Source organism: Astatotilapia calliptera, chromosome 3, assembly GCF_964374335.1.
Source record: "Astatotilapia calliptera chromosome 3, fAstCal68.1, whole genome shotgun sequence".
NCBI classification, from domain to species: Eukaryota; Metazoa; Chordata; class Actinopteri; order Cichliformes; family Cichlidae; genus Astatotilapia; species Astatotilapia calliptera.
Window position 1 is genome coordinate 79,718,817 of NC_137424.1, and position 16,409 is coordinate 79,735,225.

Sequence of the window (16,409 nt, forward strand, 5' to 3'; positions counted from 1 at the left end):
TATGAGAACAGCTCTGACAAGAATAAAGAACAGGATGAAGTTTACAGAAATCGAACGAAGATGAATGAAGACCCGCTGACAACTGGAGACCTCAGTCTGAGCCTGAAACACCTACACCTGCACCATTAGCAGGGAGGGAAACATCCTGCTGAAGAAACAAGTGCTGCTTACTGTCAGAGGTCAGTGCTGTAGATACAGGTTAAAGGTCAAACTCATTGTGACGGTAGGATCATTATCTCCATCCATTTAATCCATAGATCCTGTTTGATGTCTGTTTGTAATAATGACAAACTGGAAACAGAACTTTACGATTGTTTCTTTAACCGCCATGGACCTGGCGTCCACATGTTTGGACATCACATTTTGGGACGTCTAGACCAAAATACAAAAATTTGCTCCACGAGGGCCTGATATCCACTAACGAGGACATTATACTGCTGCTGTTCTATCAAAAATTAAAACGAATGTCCTCTCATGTGGATCTCATTTTTCTCAGAGACAAAAATCGGGTAAAAAAAAATCTGGAAATTCTCTGTTTTTGCATTCTTCAGGTCCCAATCAGCCCAAATAGCAAAGAGAATTTAAAAATGCATGCCATGTAGGAGTTCGGGTCTTAGGAGGTTAAATATAATATTTATTGGAGCATTAAGACAGTTATTTGGAGCACCTTTGGCTGAATGATCATTTTTACATCCACGCAGCAGCTGACAGGAGAAACAATCCCATCAGACTGTGATCAGCTCAGCAGCTGCTTCTAATGTGCTGTGCTTTGTTACCTTCTGCTCTGCATCAGCTTTCTCCGCAACTGTGACACCTGCTGCTGTTTGTACACCTCATGCTGTGTTTGCTGTTCTCTCAGAGTGTCGGGTGGAGGTGGAGGAGGGGGCGGAGTCTGTCCGGCTGCCCTTCAGAACCACAGCTCAGCTGCCTGAAGACACTCGGGTGGAGTGGTGGCACCGTCCTGAGAAGCCTGACAAACAGGAGCGGCATCACAGAGACCGAGTGAAAGAAAGACGAGCGTGTGAAAAGCGGACGGTTCAGCCTGACCCTTAAACGCCCCAGAGAGAGCCAGATACAGCTGTGTGGCCTGGAGCCAGGAAACATCATCGGGGTCGTGCTGTTCACAGTTACAGGTGTTTGTTCACTGTCACTTGGTTCTCTCTGCTTTCACTTATTATTTTATGGTGTTTGTGTGAAGCTGCCTGCAGGGAGAGATCAGCACATCAGGAACAGAAGCAGCTCCGTTGACTCCTCTGATGGCTGAAGTTTGATCTGTGTGTTCTTTGGTTATTGATCAGTGATGTCAGAGTGGAGCCGGTGTGATGGTATCAATTATACTGGAAACGCTTCATTTTCTCCTACTGATCAGTTTGTGTCGTTACTCTGTACTCATGTCCTGTTTAAAGCTTTGTGAGTGTCAGGTGAGCAGTGAGCATGAGTGGGAGCCGTGGACGCTGCTGCAGGAAGGCTGCGTGTCATTTATTTGTGTGAGTTTAATCCAGTAAAGCTAATAAAGAGCTACTCAGACGTTGTTTGTGAGTCTTTCAGGTGATTCAGTTTTCACCTGCAGCTCAGCTGTTATTACGGCAACAGCATGACGATGATGAAAGGAGGATTAGACATCAGTCTGTAGTTAGCTAACACAGCTAACACACAAACTCCTGCAGCTTCCTCACCGGCTGGTACCAACGAGTCTCACCTGTGAGGTGGACCGTTACCTCCTCCTGGACCTCAGGGACACAGCAGGACTCCCCTCAGTTACTACGTTCACTCATGAAAACGTCTTTAGCTGATTCTACATTAGAAAATGATTTTAAGAATAAATGCAGTCGTATGTGTTTAAACCAGCTGGTAGACAAACAGCTTTTTGCAGCTACAGTATAATTACCTGTGTGGGTCCAGTGACAGGACATCCTCACCTGGAGGTGCGTGACAGAAACCACAGCAGAGACCTCTGTGTTTAAGAAGTGGACGGTTGGATATTTTGTGGCTTCCTCTCACTGAATGTGCCAAAAACTAAAGACAGGATTATGGATTTTAGGAAGTCTTCTTATAAGTCATCACCTACAATTATTAAAGCTGCTGGTCTCCAGTTGAAAGTTGAATGTGTTGTGTCTTTCTGCATCGCTGCCTTGTTTGGCAACACGACTGAAGAACAGCTTTTGGATTGCCAGCAAACTCTCAGGGTGATGGCAAGACAGACTTTTAGCCATTTATACCAAACGTGCTGAGGAAGGCTCGTGTTAATTTCTTTAACCATCCACTTCACAGTCAGTTTGACTGAAACCTTTACACGTGCCTGCACAGCACACCTAAATATAGGAGGTCATTAGCCAGACTGACGGCATGCTTAGGTGCAAACCCCGGAGTCAAACACATGTAATTAAATGTAAGTGTTCAGAATACTGCGCTTCTATTGCACCATGTTCATTCACTCATCAGCTGTTAAATCATGACTCTAATGGCTGAACTACCACTTCAGCATGCAGTCAGTCCTTCTAATGACCTCATTTCAGGACGCCGACCCTCGAGTGCTGGAGTGACGAGTGGACACAGCAGAGTGAGACGTTCACTCTGAGGCTGTCAGCAGTCTAACACGGTGCACTACTTCCCTCTTGTGGCAAAGTTGCACAATTACACCTCCATTAAATATCTAAAAGCACCACTCTGTGTGGTGACTGAAAATCTTCTCATGAATGGATCTGTCTTTTGTTCAGAACTACAGCTCCCAGCATGCTTTTCTGCCCCTGTCATCTTAGTGTAACTGCTAACAATCCCAAAACTGACTGAATTTAAAGAGAAGCTGCTGAGATCCTGAAGCTGTTTCAGGCTGTGAGCGGCGCGTGAAGCAGGTTGAGGAGGAGCTCCCACAGGAACATCAAGTCTGCTGTGTTTGTAGTCCTGGTTCACGTCTGATCACCCGACCATCACTGGACACCTCATGTCTTCTTTGTGCACTGATTAGATCCGAGTTTCCTGATGTCTTCTTTAGATAAACCTGCTTGCTGCAGACCTCACATGGTGTCATGTTGGACTCCACCAGTGCTGTACACTGATTCTGTTCCTCTTCCTCTGAAGGATGTGTGCCATCCTTCTTAGAGTTGGAATGGGGAGCTTGATCCTTCAGGAAGGACCTGGAGTAGAGATGGTACTCCTCCTTGTTATGATGTTGCAGCTTTCCACAGATCCTCTGAATTTCCAGGTCTCCATCTAACTGCTTATTAGCAGAGAGCATGAGAGAGACAATCTGAGGCAGGTTTAACAAATTTAATGCCAATTCAGGTCATACTGTGAGGAGTTCACAATATGTTGTACTTTTACACAGAAAACCTGAAAGACAAATGAGCAGCCTTAATTCAGGGATTTGGAGTCAGTAGCTTTATTTTGACAGGAAAAAAAAGCAGTGGAAGAAATATGAAAAACCACTTCCTGTTGGTATCCAGCGGCCAATAGAAACGCAGTTATTTCTTTGTGCTTTACTGTCTTATTGATCTGATCAACAACCAGTATAATCCCAACATCAGACACATGATATCACGTCTGTGTGGGGAAATCTCATTGATTGGAAAAATCATGTTACTGGTTTAGGTGGACATGGACACCTGTACTCAACCAATCACATCCACAGGAGTACTGCCATCCAATCAGGTTCCAGTTCTCTCTCTTCTGCTGTGCGACATCAGCAGTTTGTTCAGTCACAGTTTTAATGCTGTTTCCATAGAAACAGAAGGACGCCGAAGGCGTGAGCTCACTTCTTCTGCGCAGAGCCTTTATGGAACAGGTAGATGGGCCGCTGGTTACCTGGAAACACAAGCAGACAGCTCAGATCACACACACCTGTGCAGTCTAACAGTCTTCAGGTAAACGTCTGCAGTTATTCACCTGGCCTGCTGCTGTTAACTAACAAGGCATCACCGAGGTGTGAGCGGCAGGTGTGCTCAGTGAAACTGCAGGATTTTACTGGGATATCAATCATTAGCAGTAATGCTAACATACAGTCTATGGATACAGCTAGGCTGGGTAGCATTAGCTGGCTCACATACTTCAGCATCTGTGTCACTGTATTTACAGGTGTGGTCATCCATCCACTCACACAGGCACAAGTGTCCGGCTAATGTTTAACTTTTCTTTTTTCTGGGTTAGTGTACGGCAAACATGTTTAATGGTTTATTGTTTAACAGCAAGATGATTAAACTTTGAACACAACTCAGTGTTCCAACAAGACAATGATCACAAACACATCAGACCTGGTTTTGGGAGGGATAAAGCAGGCTAAAATTAAACGCCTGGAACGGCATTCCCAAAGCTCAGACCAACTTTATGAAAATTTTTTGGAGAAGTCCATTCCCGGAAACTAACAAATTTAACTAACTCTACCGATCCTGCCAAGACGAGTGGTCAAATATGAGCCAGAATACACCGGAGCCCTGATGTATGTGCATGTTGTCACCTGCGTGTGTGATGAGTCTGTAGGAGCTGAAGCCCACGCTGTCCGTCAGGTAGGAGGTGAACTGTTCAGGCCTGAGCCTCAAACTCCTGCAGTGACTGAACGTTGTTTTCTGGAAAACCACAGAAATGAACTTTTTACTGGATACACGTGCTGCTGAATGTTCTTAGATGTATATACACAGAAGCACAGATATTTACAGACGCTCCCTGCATGCGTGTTTAGTGAACCAGTACCCATGAATAAATTCATTCTTCTGCCAAAATGCTCAAAGTGTTGCAAAAGAATACACAAGAACACTTTTACTAACAAAGTTAATGCAAAATATCAGATCATAGTTACTCCATAGTTACTCATACCCTTTGATCTTTTAGGAAACCATTACGACTCTAAAGGACCGGACTGTGATAGACACACAGTGTTGAGCACCGTCACTTCCTGTTGCTGTTATCTCTACATGTAAAATCTGGTCTTTATACGTGTGAATACTTCCTGCTGTCATCGATCACACTGTGTCAGAAGGATGAGCAAAGGACAGATGCTGTTTCTCTCTCACACTGCATATGATTATATTCATGTTGCTAGGCGTTACCGAGGCTCTCTTGCTGTGGCAGTAGCTGCTCCATGGTTGTGGCTCCAGGATAAATATTCCACCTGGCGACAGGCTCTGATAGGCTCGTTTGAATAGTCTACCCACACCTGCGTCACCCGACTGCAGCTGCACCCACTTGGTTACGTTGAGACACATGATGACATCATAATGGCCCCGCCCAGGCCAAGCTTCACGGTCTGAGACGTAGTCACCCTGTGGGAGGAGTCACAGTGGTGAGCGGTGGCTGGACACCAGCGAGGGGTCTGATGGAGAGTGAGACTCACCTGGATGAAGGTGATGTTACTGGGGAACCTGGAGGAGGAAGAGGATGAAGGAGAGAGAAGGGGAGGAGCTGAGAGAGGGCCCCGACTCACCCTGAAGGACAGAGGGAAGGAGAGGCGGGAGAGAGCCTGTTGGAACTCCTTCATCAACTCCTCCTGCCCCTCCTCCCCTTCCTGTTCGGGAGGAGGCGGGGCTACCGTGTCTTTCCTCTTCCCTCTGTCCTCCACCACCAGGTCATGTGACAGGAAGTGTCTAATGTTCTGTATGGCAGCACGGACGAGCTGCTTGTCTAGCTCCACCCCCAAGATGTGGGTGGGGTTAAATCTTCGGGCAACAGCCAGTGTCATGTGACCAGTGCCGCAGCCTACGTCCAGAACCGTCTTGTCTCTGAACCAATCAGCTTCAAAGACCCGGAGCCTTGGGTCTTCCTCTGGCCCAACCCGCCCCTCCCACTTGTCTCCATAAAAACCTTGGTAGCCATAGCAACGGCTGTGGTTCCCGTACTGGTAGCGGTGTTTGTCCTTCTTCTTCTCTCTGGGGTTAGTGGAACCAGTCTGAGGTCCTCCACACCTGCAGGAGGTGGTACAGATGTCATGTGATAAAGACACCCAATCAGATCACAGTGATTACTCAGTTTAGATGACACACTCACCTGGCAGCTTTAGCCCCTCCCACTAACGGTGTCTGGAATTTGCTTGGCTGAGCTACAGTCGTTGTGACAATGGTGCTTCCAGCACCATCTGCCAACCTTGTCGAGGTGGTGCGTCGCCGCTTTCGTTGCCGCCCGTCACCCTGGCTCCCAGGCTTGTGGGGGGGGCCAGGTGGAGGGTGGGTGTGCCTCCTGGGCAGGATGGGGGACGGGGCCACGTCGTCTCGGCAGGTGATGGCAGTGTTGAGCTCACAGGGGAGAGGAGATGGAGGAACGCTGCCCCCTTTGTTCAACAACGGTACTGCAGGCGACAAAACAGACGTCCATGCACAGACTTCACTCAGGTGGACTCTGCAGGTAGAACAGCTGCAGCCAGGTACGAGCGAGTGTAAGGACACAGGCCCACCGGTTGTTTTCTCAGTTTATGTGTACACACATGTGTAAGTTCAGAGCCGTTGTTACGGTTCATGTCTGATTTAAAGCTACAGACTCAAATCAGACATTCACAGGAAGGAGTACAAAAACGATCAGTGCGCCATGCAGATCAATTATTACAGTTATACAGAGGAGCCTCGGACTGCGAGGGACTACAGACGGGGCACATAACCCGCAAAACGAGCAAAAAACTGAAAAAAAGTAACTAATAACCTGCTGCATCGCATTATTGCATTAAATATGAGAGCGCCTCCCTGATATCTTGATGAATATCTGAAAAACACCTGTAGATTTACTGTGTGAGCTGCTGCAGTTTCCTGCTCGTCCACCGGGTGTCAGTAAAGCTGCAGGTGTCTCACCTCTGAATCCACCTGTGTGGGGAAACAGCGGCGCTGCTGCCACCTCCTTGTCTCCTTCGCCGTCCCCTCCTCCTACTTTGTGGTGTCGGGTCCTGTGCTTCCTCTTGGACTTCAGTGGGGACAGCAGGACCCCTCGTCCATCCTCACCCCCCTTTCCCCCTCCCTTCAGGTTCAGAGGATCAGTGATGTCACGAGGCACCAGGATCTCTACGGGGTCTTCGCCCCGTGACGGCAGGGGTGAGCACTTTGGTGTCTCCTGATTGGTTGTTCTGAAGAAAAGGGGAAGAGCATAAAGGTGGTGTCAGTGTTAAATCCTGCAGCAGTGACGTTATATTGATCTCTGAATGAATCCACCAATAACCTCCTCACCTGTTTACTTCCTCGTCCAACAGCGAGTTCAGGTTCAGCGGGTCAAAGATGTTCCCGCCCAACAGGAAGTGACTCGGTAACACAGACTCTGACAGACTGTCGCTGTTGGCGCGGCGTCGGCGCTTGGTCAGCCCCTTGAAGCCCACGCCCATGGAGTAACGCCTATTCCCGATTCGCTGAGTCGATGGAGGAGGAGGTGGCGCCGGAAGGGCCGGCTGGCTGTCATCAGGCGGCTGGAGGCCATTTTTAGCCCTGATGATGGGGAGGGGTTTAGCCAGCTGCGGCTGCTCTGATAGGCTGATGGCAGCGGGGAAGACGGGGCTGAGTCTGATGGGCGCCTCATGGGTGAGGACCGCCTCTTTGTCCACTGACATCATCTTCTGCCGTCTAGCCAATCACAATGACCTGCAAAAGAAGAAGGGGGTGGAGTCAGATTCAGCTACTTAAGATAAACCACGAGACACAAATGTATAATAATTACTGAATTATTGATCGTAACCTCATTAATGAAGCTCTATTAGAAGAGTGAATACAAACAGCAAAAACCCAGCTGAACCTGAACTCAGCACCAAAAGTTTTATTATCCATTAATTGTGTTTTCATCCTCACTCAGGGTTTTATTTCTTTATCCGTTTCGTTTTTTGCTTTTCCCATTTTCAGATTCTTCTTTATTATTGAGGAAAAATTTTCATGTAAAGCTAAAAGAAAATTTAAAATGTACCCTTCTCAGATAGACTTCGCAGGGGAAACCCGACAACCCTTGAGTTTAAAAACAGCAGCTGAGCAGATTATTGCAAAAACGTAAAAATCTAAATAAATTATGTTCTTGTGTAAAAGTGATGAATGTTATCAGTTACTATGAACACGCTGCACTGTAACAGAGAGTGTTTGATAGCTCAGCAAACTAACCACTCTGCTGCCCGCTTAGCTAACAGTGTTTGTCCCAGGTTTGCTCCTGTCAAACAAAGCGAACTTGTCTCTCTCCCTCCTAAAGTGGGATTCATTTTCATGGTTAAATCTGCGCTGTAGGCACATCGTAACATGACCTCCACCTCTAACTACACATCGACATCGACACAGCCTGGAACAACCGCGATTAGTCTGTTTGGGACCATCATTTCCCCCTGCACATTCCTGGATCAGCTGGAAGGGAGAAAGCCAAACTGCAGGGATAAACATTCACACACGTGTGAATGCTGGCAGCACCGCCCGTCAAACACCATCTGCAAACAGACCTTAAGCTCATTCTGCATTAACCTGAGCTCCACTCCTGAGGATCCACGGGATCAGATATTTACCCTGAAACAACGGAGGGACGTCTAAACTCAAAAAGGGTTTCTAAAAAACTCATTTTAAAATGATCCTCAGTGCCAGAATAACACATAGAAGGAGCCCAAACTTCATCCCTAAAAGGACTTTAAGTATAAGCGCCATAAGGAAGAGCATCTTTCAATGAAAGCAGTTTTGAGGGAAATCTGAGCTGAAACTGGGATGAAGGACCCTCAGCACCGACTTAAGCTTGAACTTTCTTTTATAACCTGCCTCCATCACACAGCCAATCAGACATCCCTGCCACCTCTGCTTTGCATCCTGATGGTTTCCAGAAATTTGTATGTAACCTGACAACTTTAGTTTTCTTTGGGCTGGCATCCTCCCAATCAGACTGTGATGTGTGCTAACATTAAAAGACTGAGCACCACACAGGAATCTCGGATCTGTATGACGATAAAAACTCATCGAGCATCTTCTATTTCCCCTGAGGCTGTAATCAGTGAACAATATTGATCAATGAATGACTTGTGAAATATGTATACAATCCCACACACTGAGGGGACGAGTTCACGCTCCCTCTGAGGGAAACAAACGTTAAATTCAAACGTCTCTTGCTGAAACCTTATTAGATGGGTGTGTGTTAATGCCCCTCAACAGGCTTCCGGAGGGCAGCCAAACAGGGACAAAGTTGTCATATTATGGAGGGCGCTGAACAAGGCTTTAGTGATAAATGAGCAGAATAAGTAAACTTCAGAGGGGTGAACGAGATAAAAACTGCATCTCAAACGTAACTGTGACCTCCTGAAGGAAGTTCAACATCCTGATGTTTCAAAGTAAAAGCACCTACATGAGTTCTTTCTGGTTAGTGCGTCAAAGTGTCACTTTTATTTGTGACTCTTACTTTGAAGAATAATCGAAATAAAAATTCTTACAAATATCGTTAAAGCAACATTGATTTATTCTGATTACTTCAAAGTTCTTCACTCAAACAAATCAGGCAAACGTCGTCGATCAATAATCAATCACTGACTGATCGATTGTACTCACAGTGTCCTGCAGAGATCACCGTCCGCCGTCCAGACTTCACCCTCCGAGTCTTAGAAATATCCGGTTTATGTTTTTGTCAGCGCGTGTGCGTGCGTGCGCCCCCAAAATCCCGAGGAAACCCCGTCCTAGCCCCGCCCCCGTCGCTCACTCCGCCAATCCCTGCGAGCCCTCATGAATAATTCAATTGCACTACAAGAAACAAACACAGTTAGCTTCTGCAGCTAGCCGCCTAGCACGGAGCAAAAACACACGCCCCTCAAAGATAAACAAGTCCCGAAACACCACCGGAAACCCGCTGTGTGCATGAACACAAGCCCGCACCCAGCTCCCCGTGCATGTGCCGGTCAGTGTGCGTGTGCTCTGTAACGGCCCGTGACTTCAACTATAACAGTAGACTTCTGCTACGACTAGCTACTAACTGCTAGCTGCCTTCATCGTGCTCAGATACTCGAGCTCGCGCTCTTATACGCGACGGCAGGGACCTCGTGCTCGACAGCAAAAGTGTCCAATCGCGTGCGAAGTTGAGCCCCAGCCTTCACGGGATCTGCGATGTTGATTGGGCGCTATTCGGGGAGGGCGGGCGAATGGAGCGAGGAGAGAGGTGTCCTGAGCAGTGCCTGACTAGAAAGGCGAGCACAGCGGAAAACAAACGGCGTAACGGTGAAAATTAACGGTTCACCGGACGGTGTCCGGCAGCTGCATGTGTTAACACAGATAGTTAATGAGTCTAATAAAGTTTCAGTAAGAGACGTTTGAATTGAACGCTTGTTTCCCTCAGAGGGAGCGTGAACTCGTCCCCTCAGTGATTGGGATTTTATACCCTCAGTTTTGCTCTGAAGGAAATATAAACTCCCTATATCCGATCATATCCTCCAGGATGACAGATAAATCCAAATAAATCATTTAGGTGAATAGTGGGAAAGTTTCAGGATCAGTAGAGATGTAACGTTTGTTGGCCAATCAGAGCAGAAGAGATCCTGAGAGGTGAAACGAGATCAGTGGTGGCTCACATGTTTCCTCCCACATACGTGTGGTTTTCATCATGTTATCACTGAGTTCAAACACCAGAAACAGTACTCTGCAAGAGCAGGTTGTCAGGTGTTATCGTGGTGCAGATCCATCAGAGGTTCTGTGCTTTTAAACTTTTAACTTTAAGTGCTTTTAAAGTTTCTCATCTCAGAGCTGAAGCTGATGTTCTGTGATGTTTGAGACTTCTCCTAATTTGCAGTCAATTTTTTTTCTGTCATGACCATTTGTCTTTTTGATTGCGATTTTTTTTTTATTCTTTTAAGTTTTATTTCCTTCTTCTCTTGATTGCTGAATGAATCTGCCCTGCTTCAGCATGGGGATAGGAGCAGAACAATAACACCACACAACATCTTTCACGGATTAATTTTGGATGCACAGTTTGATTTATTGAGTAAATGAACTACATCTTTAATGCTGGGTCTCAGTTTTTCTTCACTATAAAGTAAAGCTGGTGTAGTAAATCACAGGAGCAGTATGCGATTTGATTGTTTGTCTTTAACTCTGTATGTTGCAGACCAAAAGCGACGGCTTTATTGGTCAGAAAATTGAAAAATGTTGAAAATAAATTGAAAAGTTCAGATCAATGCCCCCGTTCCCGGTCATGTTATCTAAACCGACCGAGTGGGCCACATTGGCCTGTTTGGCCGGTCAGTTCTGGCCCACGTGCCATATGTTTGACACCTCTAACAGCTAACACCTCTAACAGTTTAACAGCGCAAGATTTTTATGGTGCTCCATGTTTCCCTGTTTCAGAAAGAGAAGCTGCCTGCACGTGACTGAGTTTACATTCATCTGTTTTATCCAGATTAAGACAGAGCAACAGACCCACTCATCCACTCATAAACATTTCACAGCATTGTGAGTCTGCAGCTGCACCACCTCACATTTTAAATTTTAGATTCAAGGACATGAAAAAGTTAAGATGTAATACATGTTCCACTAAGACCAGAGTTTACTACAGTTTAGACAGACTGATAAGTACTTTTACTTTGAGTACAGTTTTGAGGTACTTTTACTATTGATGCTTTACATGAAAATTTAAATATATATGCTTGAATATTTCCATTTTATGTCTAAAAAAAAGAGAAATCTACCTTAAAAAAATCTTTTTAAGAAGCTTTATTCTCACTGCTGGTTTCCTTTCCTCAGTTTGTGTTTCCTTGTCTACTTCTGCCCACTGACGCAGTGCCAGACTCCAAAATGAAGGCGGTCGAGCTCCTAAAATGCACCAGGAGGACCAAAGAGAGGAGGTACAGAAGAAAGGCAGCCACTGCAGGTAAATAACTACTAATTACTTTAGAAGTATGATTGAATAAAACTACTTTATGAGAATAAACATTTAAACTAAAAACGTTTTAAATCACAAGGATGAAGCTTCAAATAGCTGAACTCCTGGGATCAATAACTCATTGAAAAATTGATCACAACACCTAATCACATCAGAAAAGGTTAAAAAAACCCAAACAAGCAGATTTTAATTGAAACCATCAGAAAAACATAAAATGTGTCATCAGCAGGGGTCAAAGTTCATGTGCAGTGATGCAGAGGAGGGATAAATAATAATTTGTAAATATCAATAATCTATTTTGTGAGATACTTTAGTTTAAGGCTGTGATCAGCTGAAATGCTGCTGCTCTGTGTGGGTTAAACTGAGATCAAAGCAGGTGCTACCTGACCTCCCATATGGGCCTTATTATAACTGTCAGTATAAAGCTAGTGTAAAGGTGTCATCTGTGAATGCTGAGTGAAAATGAGACTCACCATCATCACTGTAAAATTTAAATGCTGTCCTTCATGTTACCATGAACAGCACAGCTGCTCAGCACTGTGTGCACACCTCTTTCAATTCAGCACAATAACCTGAATCCAAGAATGAACTGATTAGAGTTTAAAGGTCAAAGGTCACTGTGGCCTATCATTTCTTAAGGACACATCATCACACGAAGAGCAGCTCTGTGGTTGCAGAGCAGACACACTAATGAAGCTGTTATTGGACACGTGTAGAAAAAAGGAGGATGGGAGCAGAGACACAGCTACTACAGATTACTCATTACTTTTAAAAAAGTAATCATTAGACTCGTCCTGTTAGCCCACAGCCGGTCACATGAAGAAATGTTAGGCTGTACTGACACAAACCCGGGTCAGCAGGTGACTAAAGAGAGGAAGGAAATAAAATTCAAAGACTCACCCTCAATGTTCCCTCTAATGTTTCATGTGTCTGAACACACAAACTCCCAGAGCGTCCCTTGGACCACTGTGAGCGACAGCAGACGTGTGCACTGTGGTCACGCCAGATTCCAATCCATCCAAGTTACATGTTTATTAAAGTAATCCAATTACAGCATTTACATTTATGTTAGACTATCTTTAATTAACTGCTTTAGCCCACTTACAATGTTCATGACCTGTGTAGTATGTTAACACTATTGGAAGTAAAAATAACCTGGACTCCAATTTTGAAAACACAACTTTATTTATTTATTCATTTATTTTTTGCTCTGACTTGTATTATGAGTCTGTGGTCTGGGAGAGAGTCTGTAACTCTCTGTCTGCAAGTACAGTAAATAAAGACCAATTCTGGGCAATTAATTATATAGTTACGTCTTAAAAAAACAGTTACTAAGTTTTGCAAACAACAAAGTTTTTTGCAGCTGTTTACATAAAAATGCAGCCAACAATCAGCTGTTCTGCATCAAATCTGATGCCACACAAATTATTTGTGCCACTCCAAAAATAATTTCTGTCCACTATGAGATAAAGGAGAACATCAGCCTGATACTTGCAGGCCTGACAACAGGAGATGTATCACTGCTGTAACACCTGTAACACTCAGCAGTCGCCTCATTGTTCTGACACACAACAAAACTATTGACTACACTACACACTAACTACACAAGATTTGCGCTAAACGTCTCAAATCTCTCACATCTCAAAACACCGCCGTCACTCCTAAAACTTCCCCCTTCCTAAACAACTAAATGCCATGTTGCCATATCATTGTTTGATTCCAGATGGTACATTTTTCCACCAATAGGAAAGGCTGTGGGAATTGGGAGGGAGGCTGTTTTTGCTCACAGGCGGAGAGTGCTTTCCAGCGTTTTCCTTATAAAACAGTGTTTTACCGTTTCTTCCGCAGTAAAAATAAACAACAATAGGAAAAAAACAAATACTGCAGATATTTTTATCATAACTCTGCTTTTACGTGGCCTATCGGCACAGCCTGTCAACCACGTTGATTAGCTGCGTATATACGAATGTGAATTGGCTGGACTATGGGATAAAGTGGCATCGTTCTAATCCCATATGGGAGCAGTCAGTCACTGACTAACACTGCAAAACAGAATTGTTAAAATTTTAATTTCAGTTCAGGTTAGAATTTTTTTTGTGCACAACACAGATTTCCTGTAAGCAGAAACCGTGCCAGCAGTGCGCAAATGCGCATGCACGCAGCTTAGAGGGAACATTGCTCACCCTCAACCTTTTCCTGTTTCTTCCTCCTTTATGAATCAACTGCACCTAAACTTCCAAAAAGGACGTCACAGTGTTTGAATTAAAGAAATAACTTTTAAAAATGCATGAATCAAGAGTGACACCATCTAAGAGAGTTGAGCCAAAAGAGCTGAATCTGAGAAACGAGCTGGACCTCCTTCACTAGCTGCTGGAGAACACCTGAGATCAGCTTTCACTCAGGTCAAACAATGTATTGTTTGATTGTTTGATTCGGCATGAGCCCCCGCATCCTCAGGACCTTCTATCACTGTGCCATTGAGAGCATCCTCACTGGATGCATCACCACCTGGTATGGCAACAGCACCGCCTACAACTGTAAAGCTCTCCAGCGAGTAGTGCGGTGCTCTGAACGGATAATTGGAGGTGAGCTTCCCTCCCTCCAAGACATCTACAGGAAGCGCTGCCTGAGGAAAGCGGGGAGGATCATCAAGGACTCCAGTCACCCCAGCCATAAACTGTTCAGACTACTTCCATCAGGAAGGAGGTTCTGCAGCATCCGGTCCCGTACCAGCAGACTGAGAGACAGCTTCTTCCATCAGGCCATCAGACTGCTGAACACGTCATAGACACCTCAGCTTCACTACTGGAACTTCAACACTATGCACTCCACACTGTATATAAATGCCACTTGTTTTGCACATATTCAACTCTGTATATTTTATATATTTTATTATTATTATTATTATTATTATTATTTTATTTTTTTACTATTTAATTTGTAAAAATGTGTATACACACACACACACACACACACACACACACACACACACACACACACACACACACACACACACACACACACGTAGGATAATATTTAGTACACACATCCAGAAATGCATACACTATTATATATTGTACATATATTTATTAGTTTCAGGTTGGCCATTCTTGTATTTTGCTCGTTTGTGTTGTTGTGTTTGCACATCTCTGTTGCTTGTGGGGCTCGCACACAAGAATTTCACTCGCATGTGCTGTGCCAGTGTGCCTGCACATGTGATGTGACAATAAAAGTGATTTGATTTGATTTGATTTGATGTAGTGCTCAACAAATCTACCAGTTAAAAAATAAATATGGTTCTAAAAAACCTAACCATGTAAATAAAATACATTTTACATAAAAAACATTTACATAATCAGCTGATGTTAGATAAACGTGTGGTTTCAATAAATATTCTGCAGAAATTAAAACAACAACATAAAGATCAAGAACACGAAGTTGTCTGCAGTTGTAAAACACTAGGGTGAACTAAAACTCCGTAACTGTGTGATTCTGATGGCTTTCGGTGTGAAACTGAAACTGCTTCAGACATGTGCTCTAACTCCACCCTCACAAACACCCGCCCACAGTCACAGGCCGACCCTCCGCCTACATGTTCCTGTTTCTTTCAAATTCCAACACGAGTAATAAAAGGAAACTTTTCACACATGATCTGTTTTACACGACCTGCATAAAACAACAGCGTTAAAACACTGGAGTGAAGTGACATGAACATTTTGTAGTCCGCCTTCTGCAGATTGTAGTTTCTCTTAAGAGATCCAATGTGAGGGTGTCTGAGTGTAGGTTCATTCGGACCCTCAGTGCACTGCTCTTCTCTTGTTTTAAATCCTTATTAATCCTCCTTCATACCTTTCCTTTCCTTCACCTTGTATCGTTTTCCACCAAGATCAAGGAAAAGTGGTTAGCATAGGTCATTTTTTGGATTCTTCAGATGTAAAGCAGGCTTATTTTGGAAACCTCTTTATCTCTCCTCATAGTTAAAGTTGGTTAGTGTTCATCATGTTCCTAATAATGTCTTAACATCTGTAACAGGCATGAATAATCCTTAGAGATAGGAGTGTCCTCAGAGGAAGCTCATGGTGGGAATTATTGTTCAAACAGAGCTCCAACAAAGATGTTGCCGAAAGGACCAGTTCGTCCATAGAGTAGGCTCATACTGGGACAGCAGGGACATTGGTTAGACAGTCTGAATAAATGACCTGTTACCAATGTCGATTCCCACAGGCTCAGAGAGGAAGTCTTATTCTGAAAGTCTTGACAGTGTTCAGTAGTTTGTAGTTTGGAGACAGAACAGGACTAGAGCTGGTTCAGTTTCTCACAGTCTGATGATTAGGGATGGGTACCGGTGTCCGGTGCCATCATGGCACCGGTTCTGACATAAACGGTAGTAACCAGACCGAAAAGCAGCGCACATTTCGGTGCTTTTTTTTTCCTGAGCTGTGATACACTTCTAGCCAATCATTTTGCGTTTCCGAGGATAGTAGGCGGGGCCAGGTACGTACGTTCTGTTAGAGCAGAGCTACAGATTAAAAATGCCCAAGGCGAAGCGGTCAAAAGTCTGGCTGTACTTCACAGCAAAATATGAAAACTCAGCAGCAACAAGTGCTTTAAGCTGATACTGTGATACTGTGCAAAGGAGG

General features: G+C 44.6%; 1 protein-coding gene across 1 annotated transcript; it reads right to left on the reverse strand.

Moving 5' to 3' along the window:
• Positions 1-3,363: 3,363 nt before the first annotated feature.
• Positions 3,364-9,916, reverse strand: LOC113009810 (7SK snRNA methylphosphate capping enzyme-like). Its single transcript, XM_026148386.2, has 8 exons — positions 9,453-9,916; positions 7,134-7,538; positions 6,765-7,033; positions 5,974-6,271; positions 5,324-5,891; positions 5,040-5,252; positions 4,451-4,559; positions 3,364-3,801 (listed from the first exon to the last, which is right to left on the reverse strand). Exons 2-8 carry the CDS (start codon positions 7,508-7,510, stop codon positions 3,749-3,751), a joined length of 1,887 nt encoding a protein of 628 aa, XP_026004171.2. The 5' UTR covers positions 7,511-7,538; positions 9,453-9,916; the 3' UTR covers positions 3,364-3,748.
• Positions 9,917-16,409: the final 6,493 nt, after the last annotated feature.

Coding starts and splice junctions, on each gene's coding strand:
- LOC113009810 (XM_026148386.2), bottom strand. CDS start 7,510: ATGATGTCAGTGGACAAAGAGGCGGTCCTCACCCATGAGGCGCCCATC. Junction 5,253..5,323: donor GTAACATCACCTTCATCCAG/GTGAGTCTCACT, acceptor CTCCTCCCACAG/GGTGACTACGTCTCAGACCG. Junction 4,560..5,039: donor GCCACAGCAAGAGAGCCTCG/GTAACGCCTAGC, acceptor GTGGTTTTCCAG/AAAACAACGTTCAGTCACTG.